General features: G+C 41.3%; 1 protein-coding gene across 5 annotated transcripts in view; it reads left to right on the forward strand.

Moving 5' to 3' along the window:
* The window catches only part of PTPRB (protein tyrosine phosphatase receptor type B), a 63,228-nt gene that overhangs the window by 9,588 nt on the left and 35,108 nt on the right, over nt 1–18,532 (forward strand). For 3 of the 5 annotated variants that reach the window (XM_064655662.1, XM_064655660.1, XM_064655661.1), the window contains exons 4-7: nt 5,234–5,507; nt 12,451–12,729; nt 14,860–15,123; nt 17,544–17,813. In XM_064655662.1, the coding sequence (XP_064511732.1) occupies nt 5,234–5,507; nt 12,451–12,729; nt 14,860–15,123; nt 17,544–17,813 (1,087 nt within the window). Of the gene's footprint in view, nt 1–4,736; nt 5,069–5,233; nt 5,508–12,450; nt 12,730–14,859; nt 15,124–17,543; nt 17,814–18,532 lie in introns of those variants that run through there. The other 2 variants (XM_064655664.1, XM_064655663.1) reach the window with 2 other exon arrangements.

The raw sequence follows: 18,532 nt of genomic DNA on the forward strand, positions 1-18,532 counted from the left end.
CTGTGCACCCTGATAGCTATTACAGGTGGATGTTTTGTGGACTTAAAAAACAAACAAACAACAACAACAACCACAAAAAACCCCAACAACAACAAAAAACACCCAAACAAACACAAACAAACAAACAAAACCGAAAAAAAAACCAGCTACAGGACTAAGCTTTGTTCATTTTTTTAGCGGGATGCTTTGTTTTGATGCTCATGCTGACAGTGCCCTTTGCTAGAAGCATAGCTACAGAAAAAATCTGTCTCTTCTGTTACAGCCCAATCCTGGTATGCGCAATGTATTGGGAAAATCTCTAAGCTCAAGGGATTTTATCAGGATATGTGTGGAGCATTGGAAAACTCATAGATGTGGCAGAAGCCATAGGAGCCTGGGTATCTGCTCTCAGTGACCCAGGCTCTGTCACTGGTTTGTTGCGTGACTTGAGGGTCTAGCTCTAATAACACACTAAGAATTACAGTATGCAATGACTTTATTTATGGATAATTGAGTCCTAAAATTACAGACATTGTTTACAGATCAAAGCAAGAGAAATCTGTATACTTTAACTTGCCTTAAAAGGAATCCTGGCCTTGGCCATGGCCAGCTTATCTACTGACCGACAGGCAGAGTGGAGACACACAGGTGCTTCTTGATCTCTGCTCTGCTGAACCACAAACCGCCCTGGCAGAGCAGGGGAATGGGGCTGCCAGCCCCAGCTATAGGAGGAGAAATGACAGGCATTCAATACCTCCAAATCAATTTCCAGTCTTCTTTTTCTGCAAGGATTAGTTCGGTAATCTGAGAGCAAACCTGGAATCACCATTGGCAAAATGTGCATGGGCAGTTAGAGCTAAAGCATGCAGGACATTATTGGTCACTGTATCACTATCATCACATAGTGGTTTAGAACTGAAAATCCCTAAATTCCCTGGGGCTTCTCTTCCAGGAGACCACACTACTCTCAATGTATTGGGTCAGGCAAACATGTTTCAGTTACTACTATGTGTTGCTGTGGGTAAGACTAAGAAATGTGTTTTGTATTTGGGAAGGCTGTGGGAGTGTCAGGGTCTGTAAACTCAATGGTTTATGGACCCTGACACTGCTGTTCTAGTGCTGATGGTGGGAAGGGGTTGAGCTGATGATGGAAGCACTGCACCCCATTTCACAGCTGATGTAAGCAGTCCTTGTAAAATATGATTATTCCAGAGGCAGGCTGAGCTTATTTCCTCATGCCTTCTGTCCACATAGCATACCTCCTGCACCAAATATTGGTTACTTCCAAATGGAAATGTCCTATAAAATCTGGTATTAGCCAGACTGCCTCCAGCATTCCTACTAAATAATACAACCAGAGCTAGAGGAATGGCACCATTTGAACTGCAGAAACTACTGCCTCCTGTGTTCCTACCCCACTTCACCTCCTGATGACATCATTTGCACTGAGCAATTGCTTAGGTCAAAACTTTCAAACTATAATTCTGATGATACGCATATCAATGAAAAAAAGAATAATAGCTTTCCCTTGGAGCCTCTAGCTGGCTCTGGACATTTGAATCTAGATATACCAATCAGATATACCGATCTAGATATACCAACACACAAAATCTATGGCCTCCATCTCTGTTTCCCAGTCTTTAGAATGGAATCAAAAATATTTTTTGTCAAACTAGCAGGAACGTTTAGAGGATTAACTGGATTTAACACGATACTTCAAAAACACGTAGACTGAGTGCTGAGTATTGTGGTGAGGAAGACAATACCTTCTATGAACTGCATTTGCCCAAGCTGGGTCCTCTTGTTTGTAAAAGTAAAGCCTTGATATTATTTGGCTGTGCACATACCCATTTGGGGGGGACAATAGTGACATTTCAATTGAACAAAATGTTTGATTTAGAGCTGCCTTGGATTTCAAGTAAAACTGCAGCTTGCACTTTGAATCCATGACAAAAGCTATGCAAAGCCCATTTCCTCTTGATTAGAGAGACAGAGAGGCTAGTGTTAAAAAAAAAACCAACTCAGGAAACCTTGGGAAAGTGTCTGAAAGGGACTTTGGAGCCTGCTATTAGAGACACGTCCGGCAACTCCCAAAACTCACTTACAGTTCTTTTTTCTTTTTTAATTAATTTCTTGGCTTGCCACACAGATCAGTAAGTGTTAAAGGCTGTGTGACTGCTGATCTACTAAAAGCCCATTTATGCAATACCAGTCTGGAAATAATTACTTGCGTTATGTTGGCTATTCTATATAAATATATTGCCACCAGTGAATGATGGACCCCTCCTGTTTTACTTCAGTGCTGGCATAGGCATCTGTGTCAGACCTTACCCTTGCAGCAACTTTTGCTGGATAACATACAGAAGGAAGTCTCAAAACCAGTAATAAACCAGTTCTTCCCTATTAATACAAAAAGATAAAGATTCTATGATAGCAAGAATAAGACTAATAAAGTAGGAACTTCTAAATTACGAGCACTTGTGAGAAGCAATAGCATCGTTTTTCTCCACATATTATCTTACATTATCTGGAAGAGACAAATATTTTTTCCAAAACTCTTTAAATTTTATTTGTGGTAGGTTCCACTTTTTTCCCTGAATTTTATGTTTGCAGTGTTGATTATGTTTTTTCCCTTTCACGTATTACATCGGCTTAAATAACTTACACCTAAATATCTGAATTATATCTTCCCTGCAAATTCAGATTATGGATGTTTTCAAAACTCCTTATAATGATGTGAGCTCTGCTTTTGAAGAAAATGCAAATTACTCGCAATGTTATAATTTACAGAGGGGAGTTTGAAGTAATCCAAACATCCCAATAAGCCTTCAGATCTCTGCTTCTCTAGTGCTGGAAAAATACTAGTGTGGTTTATGCCATTAGGTCCAAAAACCATGATCATCTAAAGATGGAATCACACTGTAAAACTCACCTTGAATGATTACCAGACATCTATATCATTTGAATCCCAGTTTAGGTCTAAGAAACACACCTTGTGTTTCCCATCAATGGTATGTTTATCCCTGTGCTAGCTCTTTGGGGCTTGGTCCCTCCTCCTGTCTGAAGTATGTGAAACATCTCTTCTGAGGGAGATCATGTTCTGCGATGGACTTGAGAATGGCATAATAATCAATACATATTTATATTGTCACTTCAGGTGATGTTCATAAAGTTATTAATCATCCTAAGCTTTGCAGAATAGAGCCCAGCACTTTCAGTACAGTGTACTTAGGACCAGGCATAGAGTTCCACTGGGACAAATGAAGTTTTCTGTAAGTGTGGGTAACACCCTTGAGCGCTCAGACCTTAGGTTTCAGAACAGAAAAATGAGAGCTAAGGTTTTTCAGACATTTGTATCTTGTTTGACAGGCTGATTGCCCAGAAAAATCCTAGAGCAGCAGCTCCCCTAAAAGGCAGACTAGCATCTGTAAACCTAGAACCTTTTTCTCCCTAAAATGGGGCAAAAGTGATACAGTGTTCAATTTGCTTGAGGTACTGCTTTTAAAAGTTAAAATCCCACATGCATCATGCAGTACAGAAAGACGCAGAATTGTGCCATTCCCACTGAAGAAAGTAAATGTCAAATTCTTTCCCCTTTATGCAATCCTAACTTCACTCCATGGCTGCTATTTGAATATCTGAAGGTGCAAAACACTTCTGGCTACATTTCTTTTCCCTCACCCCACATACACATATACATGATTTTTAAGAGGCTGAAACCTAAACAAGGAGGAAATGGGCATGCATGGCAGAAATGGCAAGTTTCCATTTTTACAGCAGCCAACTCGGAGTTGTGCACAGCTTTTTTTGGTGCAATGTGAAAACAGAGAAACTTTCTTGCTTTCCATGGTGTGTATAATTTTAGCTTGGGAGTTATTTGGGGGATGTGGGAAGGAATTGTTTCAAGGACACAGGTTGATGCAGAACAAAACAAGCTGAGATGACTGCTCACAGACAGACTACTCTTCTGCTGCAGACATCAGCTCAGTGTCAGGCTCTGCTGGGACTCTCCTGGACACAAGACCTCTGGTCGCAATGCCATAGGGCCAGGGAGAGGATGGAGGCCTTGGTGGTCTACGGCTAACCCCTAAAAACATCAGTGTTTGGGATACAGGAGCTGGATTGATGGGTTAGTGATGGCTGAGGCCAAGAGGAGGGTGGGCTAGGAAGTGGGGTGGCTGTGAAGAGTGGCAGGCATGAGGAGAGCAGGCATGCCACGTGATGTGGCCATGGAGTGAGGCAGGTGTGAGGTGAGGTGACCATGAGGAGTGGCAGGTGTGATGAGGAGGCACATGAGGCAAGGCAGCTGTAAGGCAAGACGGGCATGAGACAAGGCAGATGCAAGGTGAGGAGGTTGTGAGGCAACGCAACCATGAGACAAGGCAAGGCAGCGTCAAGTGAGGTGCAGCCAGCGTGAGGTGACAGTGCCGCTCCCCAGCAACAACGGCACCGCCTGAGGGGCCCCCATGCACCAGCAGGAACGCTTGGGAAGACAAGACCCAGGGGAGAGCCGGCATGCAGAGGAAGCGTTGAGGAAGGAAGAGAGGTGGGGTGGGAGAGGAGCCGGGAGGAAGGTGGGATCCATAAGGAGCGAGGGGCGGCACCCCGAGGCCGGTCGCCTGCCCGGTGGGCGGCAGGTCCCGGATCGCCGCGCTTCACCCCCCGCAGCGAGACGCGAGGAAATCGCCTCTTGATTGCGGAAGTCGGCGGGAAGGGCTCCGGCAGAGTCAGCCCGGGTCAGAATGGCAGCGTGGGAAGTGGCGGCCGCCTCCCCCGCCTCCCCGCTCCTCCTCAGCCACGGGCGGGCAGCCCCCCCACCCACGCCGGTGTCAGGGAGGCGGCTCGGCGGCCGGGGCAGCCCCGAGCGCATGCAGCAGGCGGGCGGCCCGGCACAGGGCTCGGAGCCCGGCGGGGAGCGGGGGCCCCCGGGGCCCGCCGCCGCCACTTCACTTCTTCAGACCCCCCCACCCCACCCCTCCGTCCCTTCTCCTCTTCCCCTCCCCGCGAGGGTTTTCGGGGTTAAAAACTGTCGGCGATGCTGAGCTATGGAGCGGGATTCGCCCTGTGGACGGCGCTGGCCCTGACCAAGGTGAGCGGCCGGGAGGAGGGGGGCGGTGCAGGGTCTCCCGTCGCAGGTCGCAGCTCGGGGCATACGGGTGCGTTCGCGCCGGACCGGCACAGCTCGGGGACGGGGCTGGGGGCTGAGCCCGGGAGGCGCCGGCGGGTCTCTCAGAGCTCTCCCCGCTCTCCGCAGGCCGCGCTGGGGCAGGCGGGATGCAGCGCCAACCTGACGGAGCGGCGCGTCTTCGGGCAGAGCGTCCGGCTGCGCTGGGGCGCCGCGGGCCGCGCCTGCAACTTCAGCCTGAGTGGGCGCTCCGAGGACGGGGAGGCGACCGGCTGCCAGCCCGCCCACGCGGGCAACGGGACCTACGACTGCACCCTGCGGGGCCTGGAGGCCGGGACCTGGTACCACCTCCACATCGAGCCGCTCTCCGGCGGGGAGGCTCTCAACATCTCCGTGCAGACAGGTACGGGCGCGGGCGCGGCAGGTGCACGGGAAGGGACGCCGGGCTTTTCCTTCCCGTCCCCTTGTTTCGCCCCGCTCCCAGAGGAGGAGGAGGATGCATTTACAGCTACGGCAAACGGACAGTGTTTGCTGAACATAGCAGCCCTGCACTTGAGTTCTCCTTAGCCCACTGCCAGAAGAAAACACTGCCAACAGTTAGCCGAGCAGGTTTGAAAGGAGAAGGTGCTGTGAGGAGACTTGGTCAGAAGAATGCTTTAAGAAGTAGTAGCCCATAACATTCTTTGTGCTCATGCAACCCCATTGTCTTCATAGTTACTCAAGTGACAGGTTGTTTAATGTGTTTAAAATACAGTCTATTTCATAGCAGGTAAATCCTCTTCAAGGATAGCTTACCGTTTCATCCCATTTCCATACTTATATTTTGTCCAACCACAGTTTAAAAGTCAGAAAGGCTGAAACTTCTTGCTTCTATTTTTTCCTTGGATATCACTAGTGAGGTGTTATGATGTACAGTTGTGTGCAGAGCACTTATAGTGTCACATCCATGACTGGCTGTAAAAAATAAGCCAATAGTCTGACAGAGTGCTGCCAGGGAAGGCTCCCTTTCTGCATTTGTGTTTGTGTGTGCATGTGAACGATTCAGCTGTGAAGCAATGGACAGCATAGGGCCAACAGCTGCAGTGTCAGAACTGAACTCTTTCTACCTATATCAGTGGGGGTTTTTTTTACGATGATGAAATATAATATTGTCCAACCTCTTAATGGTGGTAGTTCAAGACCTAAAACAGTAAAGAAGGTCCATCATTAAATGCCTCCCTGATTTGCACCCGAAGTGTTAGTTTCAGAGAGATACTTTGCAGTATTAGTATTGAAGATTACAGTAGCCAAATACTTAATAATTACCTGTTCACAGATATCACTTTCTGTCAGAGCTTTTTCCCTGCATTAACTGTACAAATGCACTAAATACCCTCCATTAATTTGCTTTGATAAGGTAAAAAAAGTCTAGTGACGAGTCTGCTGGTGTGATAGCTATACATTAAGCACAAGTCACGTCACTTGGTAAAAATGAAAAATGGTTTCTCTGCAGACAGTGATTTAAATCAGTGTTGTGCATCATGCCAACTGTTTTTAATATTGATGACTTGTAATGTGAAAATTGAAAGAATAGATCAACTGTTATCAGAGTGATGGGTACAAATCACCGTCATTTCTGTATAGTAAAGTTCTGTTATTGAACACTTGCACAGAAGTAGAGAAAAACATACTGCTTTAGAATGTATTTTGATTAATGCATAATCGTTTAGACAGAAGCTTGTACATGCCATTTATTAATTTTTTATCGCTAAATAGATTTTGCAAGGCTGTAAGATGAAAGTGATTGATAGCAACTGATGATTAGAGTCATATTTCATAGCTGACATCAAAGTGAAAAGTCTGATTTAAGTTGAAATACTGCAGATTAGTGGACCATAGTTGAAGTGAGATTGGTGTTTGGATTTTGGATAGCAGAGATCAGTCAAAAGCAAGAAATAAGAATAGAGGAACCGTGAAGGTTTCCTGCAAAAAGTGGTACTCATATTGCTCTGTGGTTCCTTGCTTCCCTTGATTCAATCACGAGTTGCATTGCTTGATGCTGTAAAATGCACAAAATCCAAAATTTGTCATTTTTTTCTAAAGAATGGTTTTGTTATGCCTGTCAACAACCCGTATTGTACTGTACAGACTAAGCTTTTGGATGAAGAATGACAGAGGATTATTCCTCCGTAAGTTTCCACTAGGGGCAGCATTATAAACCAGTTTTCTTCAAACTCTGATGTCAGTAGTTTTAGTTTATGATCTACTGAGCCTGAGTGTCCATAGGCAGGTGTTTCTGGAAATCGTCCTGTGAATATGGAAGTATAAGCCATATGTTCAGCCATATTGTAAACAAAATTTCCACTGATTTCAATGGTAGCAGAACTGAGCTGTCATGGGCCATCTAAAAATATGATGTCTGACCTTGGTACTCACTGAGATTCTGCTTCTGAGCTCTTTTACTAAGGAAGATGGGCTAAGCTGTACTTTGAAGGTGCCCAGCTTTTTCCACTGACTATCAAAGGAAGCTGGGTTGAACCAGGAACCTGAAGTTTAGTTGATTGAAGGGAGGGGAATCCCATCTCATATGTTTATCTTTTGCAAAATGAGATTTGAACATCTGTATCATCTTGATACAATAAATGCAGACAGAAGAAGTTTCAGATTCGTTTATATACCTACTTCAAAAACTAGCTTTTTGCTCAGATTCAATCCTGTTAAAATTTTCATGTGCCAGTTCTGAGTTCAATTTTCATCAAGTTTCTTATACAAAGTGCTTGAGTAGTTAAGTGCATAACATTCAAAATATTTTGTTAAATTTTGCATGTAAACTTTTCCGATTAAGAACTCAAGGTGAAAGCAATGAATACTGCATACTGTAGTTGCAGTGGTAATGTGAAGGCTTGGAGAGGATCAAATTCCTAATTTCATTTGGCCTTTTGAGTATGTAATGTCACATTAAAATCACAATCTGTGTTGTTTGGAAGTTTGATATTCCAGTAGAATAATGGTGCAGCTCACCAAGATTGCTTAAACTCTCAAGTAACGCCAGATTCACCTTTGTGAATCGTTGAGTAGAAAAGCAGCTTCTATTTCTCTTATGGATGCAGAGACATGAAATCTAATAATGTTTGGAATACTGGTACAACAATCCATGTTAGACCACTAAAGTGGACTCTCTTTACTCAAGAAATTTTGATTTATGGGTTGTCAAAACAACAAGTATTTAATCCTGTAGAGCAGAAGTAAAATAGATCAAAACGATGCACAATACAGTCACATATGCACTTTATAAGCCAGGTATACACAGACATGCAAACACACACAGTGGGGACAGTTGATATTTTAGTAGAATAGGCAAGAAAGAAAAAGCTGATAACGCCATTTATCAACTCTGAGCTACAGACTAATTTTCCACTGCAAACCTGAGATTACAGATGTTAGTAGGAGCAAGTTTGCGTATTTGTTTCACGTTAATATTTACAATTACAATTTGTTACGGTTTTTTTTATATGCATATATACATGAAGCATCACATGGTGTTAACCATACAACTTGTCAGCATGCTTGACATTGTAAAATTGGGATAACACACACAACTGTTGGTCCTTTCATGCTATATCCTTTATTGTTCTCAGTAAAACTATTTCTGTCACTGAGAGCTGCCCAATGACAAAAGATGGTAGAGTTCTGTCTTTCCCGATTTCAGATAAAATACGTTTTAAGTTCTTAACTCTCCGAATGTCCGTGCACCACTGTAACTGTGTATTTCGGTGAATGACTAGGTCTTTAATTAAAATTCTAGTTAAAAACAGTAGTATATGAACAAATCCTAAATTACAATTAAATTTCTGAATTGAAATTCAGATTTGAAATATCATCTTGAGAGCCGTGAAAAACAACTTGGCAATTACCCTGCTTTCAAATATGTCTTCCAATGTAGGCTTATAAATGCTATTTCAAAATTGTTTTCTACAAAAATATTGCCATGATATATTATGTCACTGCCTAATCCGAGCCTTCTGTACTGAGAGAACTAACAGGTAAATAACTTTTTGTTAGAAAAACCATTAAATATTTGAATGAAAAGAACTTAAAAATTCTACCTTCTAGGGTGCAGACTAGTAGAGTGTTTCTTCATTGTAATATGTAACTCTGTAAATGCCAGAGACATGCCTTGGCCATGTGTTCACTCCTGTAAATTTCAAATTATTTGGGACAAATCTGATTTATTAGCCATCTGTAGGAGCCATATGTGACATAGCTCTAACTATGGACTGTATAATTCTATCATCCATAATCATGTAATGGTTACGATCATAATTTCAAAAGACAGAGTACAAGAAGTAAATAAATAACCATGTTTTAAAGATTTTCGAGGTTGCATATCATCCCAAAGAAATGGATATTTGTACTTAAGATGATGCAATCAACCCTCTTTACTTAATCTTCAGAGAAGTCCTTATGAAATAGGTTACTGTTTTATGAAGAGGGAAAACTAGGAAAGAAATTGATAATTTGGTAGGAAGAAGGCTGAGACTGGCAGGAATTCCTCACTGCTCAGTCCTGGGCTCATATCTCCCAGTAATTTTTTCTCCTGCATTATGCGGGTGTGTTTCTGTGCTTACAGGCTGTACTTGGGAATCATGTCATTGGGGTTGGACATAACCATATCTATCATGTCTGTGAATTGGATCTGCAGCAGCTGTGCACACAAAGCATATCCTCTTCCCAAAAAGTGAAAATGGAGTTGCAATATAATTCAAACACCATTAAGTCTTCTGAAAGATGCCTTTGTAGACTAGGGGACATTAATTCATATATTATCAAATGGTATAAAAATATCTTTGTGAAAGTATTTCATTTCTGTGATGTATCAGTGTTGTATCATTGCCAGCAGAGACTTGTATAACAATGTAAATGGTTTTTTAAGTGTTTGTTTCCATCCAGGGCTCTTTCAGTGCAGGCACTTCCCAGTCTCATTGTTCCTTTGTTCTAGCGGATGTACAAAGCACTGAGTGTTTTGTTTTCTGGACCAGATAGATTAGATAAAGTCTGAATTTCTGAACTTCACCTTCTAGGCACGCAACTTTCTTCTTTGCTCATGCACCTTAGAAGACAGATTACCCAGGACAGTATAAGTGCTTCTAAAAATGTAGATATCTTCTTTTGTCAAATTTGGCAAATAATACAGATTACAATGTTGATTACTTATGCAGGACTGAAGAACAGTCAACCTTATTCTAACTTTGTCAGAAAGAGGGTAAACTTCTTGACAGTTATCATGACTTTTTCTCAACGTCAGCCAAATAAAACCCTTTTCAGCTGGCTGTGGATCTGATCATATTTAGTGCTGGAATTTATTTCTGACTCCCAAAGTTTGACCTTTTTGATTACAACAATTGCCTTCAAGGAATGAGATTATAACCCCCCTTTTGACTTTTGCCAACATAATAGTCGTTAGTGGCTTAGTATATATTATAGGTGGAGCTGGTAGTCAAGCCTATTGTTAAGATTTCCTGGCACTTTTCATTAAAACCTCCTGTTTCAATTGCTGTAGTTGGGTGAAGTTTTATCTATTTGGCCTGAAGTTTTATGTGCTTAGTCTTTGACTTGAGTTTTAATTTTATTTTTTTTTATTTTTCAGATTTAAGCAGATTTAATTTGGCCTTTAAGAATGCAGTCAAGAAAAGACAGTTCATTTTATCGATTGATTTTTTTAATTTAATTTTTATCTGTTTTTCTGAAGAGCACTAACATCTCTGTTGTCCAAAGAAAGAATTTGAATTTAAGCAGAGACCTGGGTTCAAAGGGACACAGTATTTTTTGGAGTCACAGAAAGGTTGAGGTTGGAGAGGACCTCTAGAGGTCATCTGGTCCAAGCCTCCTGCTCAAGCAGGGCCACCTGGATCCAGTTGCCCAGGACTATATCCAGTCAGTTTTTTAATGTCTCCAAAGAACAAGGTGCTTCTTTGACATTCCTAATATACTTGATTGATAAAGCATACCACCACCAATACCTGACACCACCATGTTCTCAGTTTTGTATGAAGCAATTACACCCTCTACACCATCCAGGCTTTGAAGAAAAAGCAGCTTAAAGAATCCTAGGCTCTCCTACCACTGTATTTGTAGGGTGGGTGTAGGTTTGACTTTGTCATTTTAGCCCTTACAGTGTATTTTTTAGTTATGTGATCTCACACCCTTTTGTCTGCTTTGTTCAGGGAACCAAGCAGCAATGACTGCATTGGAAAAATGGTCTTGTTCTTCTGTGTTTAAGGTTCTGTGTTTAAGGTGCTGGTCATATAGAGACTGCAGTTCTCAGCCTGGATGCACCATACGTTACCTGTCTGATGCTAGGGAAGAGTATCACAGAGTATACTCTTGTGGAAGGCAAATTTAGTTCCTAAATTGATGGGGAACCCTTATCCTTTAACTTCCCAACTTGTGAAGACTTGATTTTGCTGCTTTGGGTTGTTTTATGATACCTTTTTAATAGGCAATTGCTTAACCTTATTGGGAGACATAAATGTCAATACCTTAGTACACCAACATGTAATACATTTCTTTTTAGTTTGCATGAAGTCTTGTGAGTGATGTAATACACCTGAAGAATAAAAGCAACCAGACTCTTTTTGTTTGGTCAGTTTGCCATCTCTTTAGAGTGTATTGTATTTCACAGGTGATTTTACTTGAGAGCTCCTTAATAAACAACATAATGAATGTTGAGAGTTTCTCGGAGAAGCAGTCCCAATATTAGTTCATGAATGTTTATCCAATGTACTGTTTGAGTTCTTTTTTAATTTAGATGAACAATACTAAATCAGAGCAGAAACATATTCTATCAGAATCTGTTTGAAGTAGTTGAAGCTAATACTAAAAACAAAGGATTGTTGCCCTTAAAATTGTATAAATGTTCATGCCCATTACTGATAAAGTGTTTAGTGACGATGTTTAGTGTGAGTGCTAGGAAATTAAAGCTGCTGCTGCCATTGTATCTATAAAGTTACATTATACTGAGGCACTGAGTGCAATTTGCTGGTTTTTATTAAAGCTGTTAGAGTTTTACTATCAGCAGATTTCCAAGCTTGTAATATACATCCACAGTGGAAGTGTTTTGCTATGTGTCAGTGAGTGTGTACCAATACAGAAAAGTAACATTTCTGAATTCTGCAGGACTCTCTTGTAGACAGGTTTCAGTGACACAGTGTTTATAAATCGAAAGAAAAAGACATGTTGAAAAGTATTGGCAGCACGATGATGATAAAGGGAGAGTTTTGGAAGAATTTTTGTGCTGTTGTGTAAAATTTCAGACAATCGTAATGCAAGAAATGGTTTAAGTTTTCTCTTTTTTTTTCTAACTACAGATCCCTTGCCGCCATCTCGTTTGGAAATTAATAAGGAAAAGACTACACTCACAAGCTTGGAAGTTCAATGGGATCCTTCCTCAGGAAAGGTGGACTTGTATAACCTAATATTATTTGATGATGATAATAAAAAGATACAAGAAGTCTCCGTACCAGGAAGCATTTCAAAAACAGAAAATACTTTTTTTAATCTCATCCCTGGGAATAAATACAACATTGTCCTCAGTGCAGTCGCTGGAAATAAGACTACCCCAGAACTTCACATAAGTGGATATACTGGTAGGACTTTTATTACTGTAATTCATCTAATTAAAATCACATACAGTAGTCTGCAGTTCTGCATGTTGAAATTAGCAAATGTATATAGTTCTTCTACATGGCAAGATCTTTATATATATTTTTGGAAGTACCTATTGATGATAAATAGAAATAAAACAGGAATATCTGACTAACATAAAGAATTGTTTGCTAAGAATGGAGTGGAGTCATGTTGGTATTGTGTATTTGGGACTGGGTTTTCACTAACCCTAAAGAAACCAAACATCTTGCAAAAGTAAATCTATTCAAAATTGCTGAGATCATGGAGATAATGGTTAGAACTTAGGCATGTGTTTTTTCTATACCAACAGTGCCATCCCCTGTGAAAAATATCCAAGTCAGTGTCAAGACAGACACTATCCATGCTTCATGGTCTCCTGGCTCTGGGCATATGGATTGTTACAGGCTGGTGTTACTAGATAATCATGTCCCAAGTTCATGAGATTCATCAGGAAGATTCTCTGACCTCCTACACTTTTTCAGGACTTACAGCAGGCCACCTTTATAACCTCTCTCTCATAACCCAGGCTGCGGGATGGGAGAGCAGCAGTTTTCAAACAGTCAGGACAGGCATGATTTCAGAATTTGTCACAACAAAACAAGAAGCTAAGGCCATAATCTAATAATGTTATAGGACATATTTCAGAATAAAAAGTGATTCGTGTTCCAAGTTAGAAACACCATAAGCTTATTTAACTCCTTAAGTTACCACTCAACAAAGTTAGCAGGTAAATTAGCTCATAGTGTGTCTGCAGCTAATTTAGCTGCACTGCTTAATGTGGGCAGCTCCATTAAACATGTAAAGTTAGGTGTTAACAATCTGAGCCCCAGTGCCCTGACTCCTGTAGCAACTTCTTCAGTGAATTGGGGCAGTGTGTAGTCTGGTTATTTCACTGAAGTGAAAGTACTAAAGACAGTTTAACTCCATGATTCATACTGACCTGAATGGGAGATAAAAAGCTTGTGAGTTTTTTAAAAAAATATTTTCTGTGGCTTTTTTTCTCTGAATTTCAAAATAGCTGCATTTCTGAAAAGGAAGTGGAAAAAAATGTGGAGCAGCTTAAGAACTTTAAAATTGAGTGTTGGTGGTTTTGGGTTGTTTGGTTGTTTGGAGTTTTTGTTTGCTTGGTGGCTTGGTTTGATTTGGGGTTTTGTGGGTTGTTTCTTTTCTTTTCACAAAGAAATACTGATCCACAGAACTAGAGTTTTAGATTTTTTTTAGGAAGGTTTTTTAGGACAGTGTTCTGTGGTCATTAAGATAAAGATAAGATGACATCCTACTAGAGTCCGATAGTTAAAACACTTACATAGGCAAAAACAGCCTTTGCTTTCCTTAATTTCTGGGAAGAGCAAGGTACAGCTTCTCCTACAGAAATGTCATCATGTAGACATAATTTACATAAACAATATTGTCGTGTCTAAGACACACAAATGAGTGCTGTTGTCAACTGGGCTCTTTTGGGGATTACTCTTGTTTCATTTTATTTCTTCAGACTTTTTTATTTCTTCCTGTTGTGGGGTGCAATAATTTTAAATCTCACAGGTATTGTTAGAATGTAAACGCACACCATCTAGCTTGCAGCACAGTCCTCCATTTCAGTACCTACTGTGCCTCAGGCCTGAGTAATTAAGATACTGGAGGTGGCTATGCTTTTCTTTTGGTGGAGCATTTGAATAAAGGAGTTTCATTCAAATCCCGTTTAGGCTGGTGTAAATCAGACATGGGTGTGGTAATGCCATAATGTTTACCGAAATGTATGCAGGCATCTGTAAGGAGCGTGTGCACAATCTGTTTTATGGTCAAAGTGACTAGTGTGAGTGCAGACATGGCTAAAAGATTTTCTGTTCCATGAAGTAAGAGCGGTCATCATAAGACATGTCTCTCTCAGAAGTACAGTGGTCTTACACAGGGCTGGGTTCAGTTTCCCTGTGACCAGACTTTGACCTTTTACTGTTCAGGCAAAATTGTTCATACTCCATCTCATGTAACTGTTCAACAGCAAAACTCAGCTATGGAAGTTTGGAGACAGCAGGTCTTATATGTTTTGTGGTGGATGTATTTTATTCTCTTTCTTACTTTCTCTTTTTTAGCCCCTGCTGAAGTCTTAGATTTGACAGTGACTAATGATGACAGCTTAGATGCTTTAAAAGTTAAGTGGAGAAAACCTTTGGGAAACTTCGATTTCTATAATATCACTCTGTCTCATCTTGGATCAGTTAAAGGAGTCAAAATTGTGCAGCCACCAATCACCGAGACTCACTTTGATAAGCTAACTCCAGGACGTCTTTATCAGGTTACTGCCCGCACAATCAGTGGTGAACTGTTTACTGATGGGATGGCAACTGGCAGGACATGTAAGTCTTCTGCTTCAGTAAGAATATTGTAAATAATGCTATTTTTGCCTACACTGGCCTTGTAGAAAATCATTGTAAGAGAAAATGGTTTGGATTCCGGGCAAAATAAGATAAAGAGCACAATATTGTTGCAGGAATACCCCTTTCTGACTCTCTGGCAATAGTTAATCTGTCAGTCAAAAGCAACTCCAGCATATCTTATAAGCAGGCAACAGCAGTGCATTTTGGACCTTATAGTTGAGTTTGTTAAAAAACTGTTGCACACAACTGCACTTCTGACCAACTTTGTTATCTTGAAATCAACTTAGCATAGTATATAGAAGGAGTTACATTATGGGGAAGTGTGCATGTAGTCAAATTATTAACAGCTTTTAAAGTAATTTTGCAAGGTCCAGTCTTATTGCTCTTTCCAGACACAAATCTGCAAACCAGAAGAGATTAGGTCTCAGCTTTTTTTACTATATACGGCTTGGATTAACAAAGGCATGTGGTAGCCTGGATAGAGCTGGGTTACGAGTTTCTTATTTTCTTTCAGAAATAATAATTTTCTTTCAAGTATCTCTTGTATGAGTTCTGAACCTGAAAAATCCTGGCATAATTCTCCCACAGCATTACTGGACACAGAGATCCGTCATATTCTCCACACCAGCCTAGCTCAACTCGAACTTAGATGATAAAAATGTAAAAGTGGGTGAAGAACACATACATACATTGTTAGTAGACTCAGAGCCAAAAAATAGAAAATGTGTATTTGTGAGAGCCAAATATTTATTTTAGAAAATATTTCTCGTCTACAACTAAACATCTCGTGAAAGGCACATCCTTGACATATCTAGTTGCTATCCCATTCTCAGTGCAGGCTGGAAGAGCCCTGAAAAGTCTTTCATGTCCAGTAAGTACAAAGCTGGACTGGTAACATGCACATCTGTTTTGTTGGTCTAGCCTACCATTTAAGTCCTTTAACATTACCATTTCCATCTAAAAGGAGAGCTTCAGGCCTCACTCAATGCCACTGATCTCCAGATCTGTGACCTAGACCCAGTGCTTTGAAAGCTGGAGATTAGAAGTCCCATTTCCAAGGATGCTGATCGTGTGCAATTCCTTCCTTTGACTCTGCCATAGACACCAAGAGCTTTGAAAACAGAGTCACTTCAGCAGAACCTTAGTGGCCTAAGGATAAGTTTCTGAATCCAGGCAGTCAGGTCTATAGATCCCTCTGTAACTCAGAGAGCCAGGTGCCCAAGAACATAATACACATTGCTGTGTATTGAGAGGGTGCCTACAACAGCAGAACCTGCCAAGGAATGTTGTGGTGAGACATATGGATATCTCAGAGACTGAAACTTTGTACCATACAGGTATAAAGATGTCCAGCCAGCCTGACAAGGCTGAACTTTATCGGTTATGATGTAAGTACATCTGTGCTTCCTAACAAAACAGTGCGCTTTTATTCACTCTGAGATTGAAACACATCTCACATATCACTGGCATATGGGAGTTCTAGATTTGATACCTAGATACCCATAGGAAGTGAAACTGGTGAGTATTTTGTGGTGCCGGTAGAAATCTTGCAATCTTGTGCTAGGTACTAAGCAATTAAGTATTAACTAAGCCAGATAAAACATGAGAACATGATTCTAGCCTTAGTAGTTTACAGTTAATACTTGCTAATGATCTCAGGGCTCCAGTGGTGATCTCTGAATATAGTAATACTAAGCTAGAGGTATCCTGACCTACGGGTCTGCATCTGTCTTCCAATCTCTGCTTGGTATGGTTAGTATTTAATTATTTCATGAAAATCAGAAAAACTTCAGTGGTCCAGTGTGACCTGCAGCAGTAGGGCGAGAAGGTTGAGCATGTAAATTCAGGACCCTTGAAGTGCAGGACAGGATGGAATAGAGGCTTTAATTGACCTCAGTTTTAACTGGTACCTTACAGCTGGGAAGAATTAGGGCATACAAAGGTGGAAGAAGCTATCTTTGTGGAATAAGCCATCAGACTTTGCATTTCTGCTGCTGAGGCTAGAATTTGACCCATAGCGGTTGAGGTTTTGACTTTAGGTGTGAAAAATTGATTGACAGTTTCTGCATGAACTTAAGTGCAGGAAGCAACAGGGAAGCTAACTGAAAACCAAGAGATGCATCCAAGAAATGCACTGGGGAGATTTTGCCTGCCCTGAGAAGGGTTTCCCATTTCTGATGTCAGAAACCAGCAGGAAAAAAGTGAGTGGTTTGTGTGGGGAAGAGTAAAAGTTTTCTTTAAAATGAAAGCCAACCTTTCCAACAAGATACCTCACATTGCTCTAGCTGGTCCAAGTACTTGTACAATAGCTATGCTGCAAGACAGGTTTTTCCAGCGTGCAGTTATGTCTCACCAGAAATACTCCACTTCGGTATTACTTTTTTGCTCTGTTCTTCCAGTTCCCCAGAACGTTTCAGAGCTGCAGGCCGGTTCTGGTGGCTGGCTGAGGTCTCTGCGAGTGACCTGGCTGCCCCCTGCGGGAGACTGGGAGAGGTACCACCTGCTCCTTTGGAACCGCACGGCCCTGCTGCTCAACACCACCCTCGAGAAGAACACTACCGAGTACCTCATCTGCGACGTGGGCCTCATCCCTGGGAGGGAGTACGGCGTGGATGTTGTTGTGGAGAGCGGTGATTTGCAGAGCAAGACTAGTTGCACGGGGAGAACGGGTCAGTGTGCTCATCCAGGCAGTGTGAGAGTGCAAAATGTTCAGCTGGGCTGTGAACACTCAAAGACTACTTGGGAATCCACAGACGAATTTCACATTAATACAGTAAAAAGGAGCTCCCTTGTAAACTACAGAAACAATTGGTATTAGCAGTTCTGTGAAAACTTTCAGGGTTATTTTTGTGGTAATTGTTTTGTTAGTGAAAGTTTTAGGAACTATATTGCCATTCTGTCATGAGTGGGGCATTACATTACATCTGCACTTCACCTGTTATATTTTGTAGCTGATTGGAGGCACCCTATAAAGTTCTTAAAGAGAGCAGCACAGGTCTTCCTGTATTGTTCATCAGTATGTTTCTTTACCAGTCTGTATAAAGAATATCAGCAGTGTTAACCAAAGCTTCCTGAGGTGTATATTAGTGTGGCTGTTCCATAGCATACCAGTTCTTGTTCCTTTGCTCCATAAAGAAAATGAGATTAGTCGGTTCAAGTCAGTCTTTCCAAAGGAAATCCATGTATACTTCAAGGACAGAGTGGAATTCTTTCGCAGTTTGTTAGTGAAAGCCACATCTGATTGCTTCAAATTTAAAAAATAATTGTAATATAATTGCTAGAATTTCTGCTCTATGGATACAGAATAAGTGCAATTCAGAGGAAAGAAGACCTGAAGGGGGAATAAGAGGTAAGGCTCAAGCCTAAGCCTTACGTCACTGCAGAATGG

This window comes from Pseudopipra pipra, chromosome 5, assembly GCF_036250125.1.
Source record: "Pseudopipra pipra isolate bDixPip1 chromosome 5, bDixPip1.hap1, whole genome shotgun sequence".
Lineage (NCBI taxonomy): Eukaryota > Metazoa > Chordata > Aves > Passeriformes > Pipridae > Pseudopipra > Pseudopipra pipra.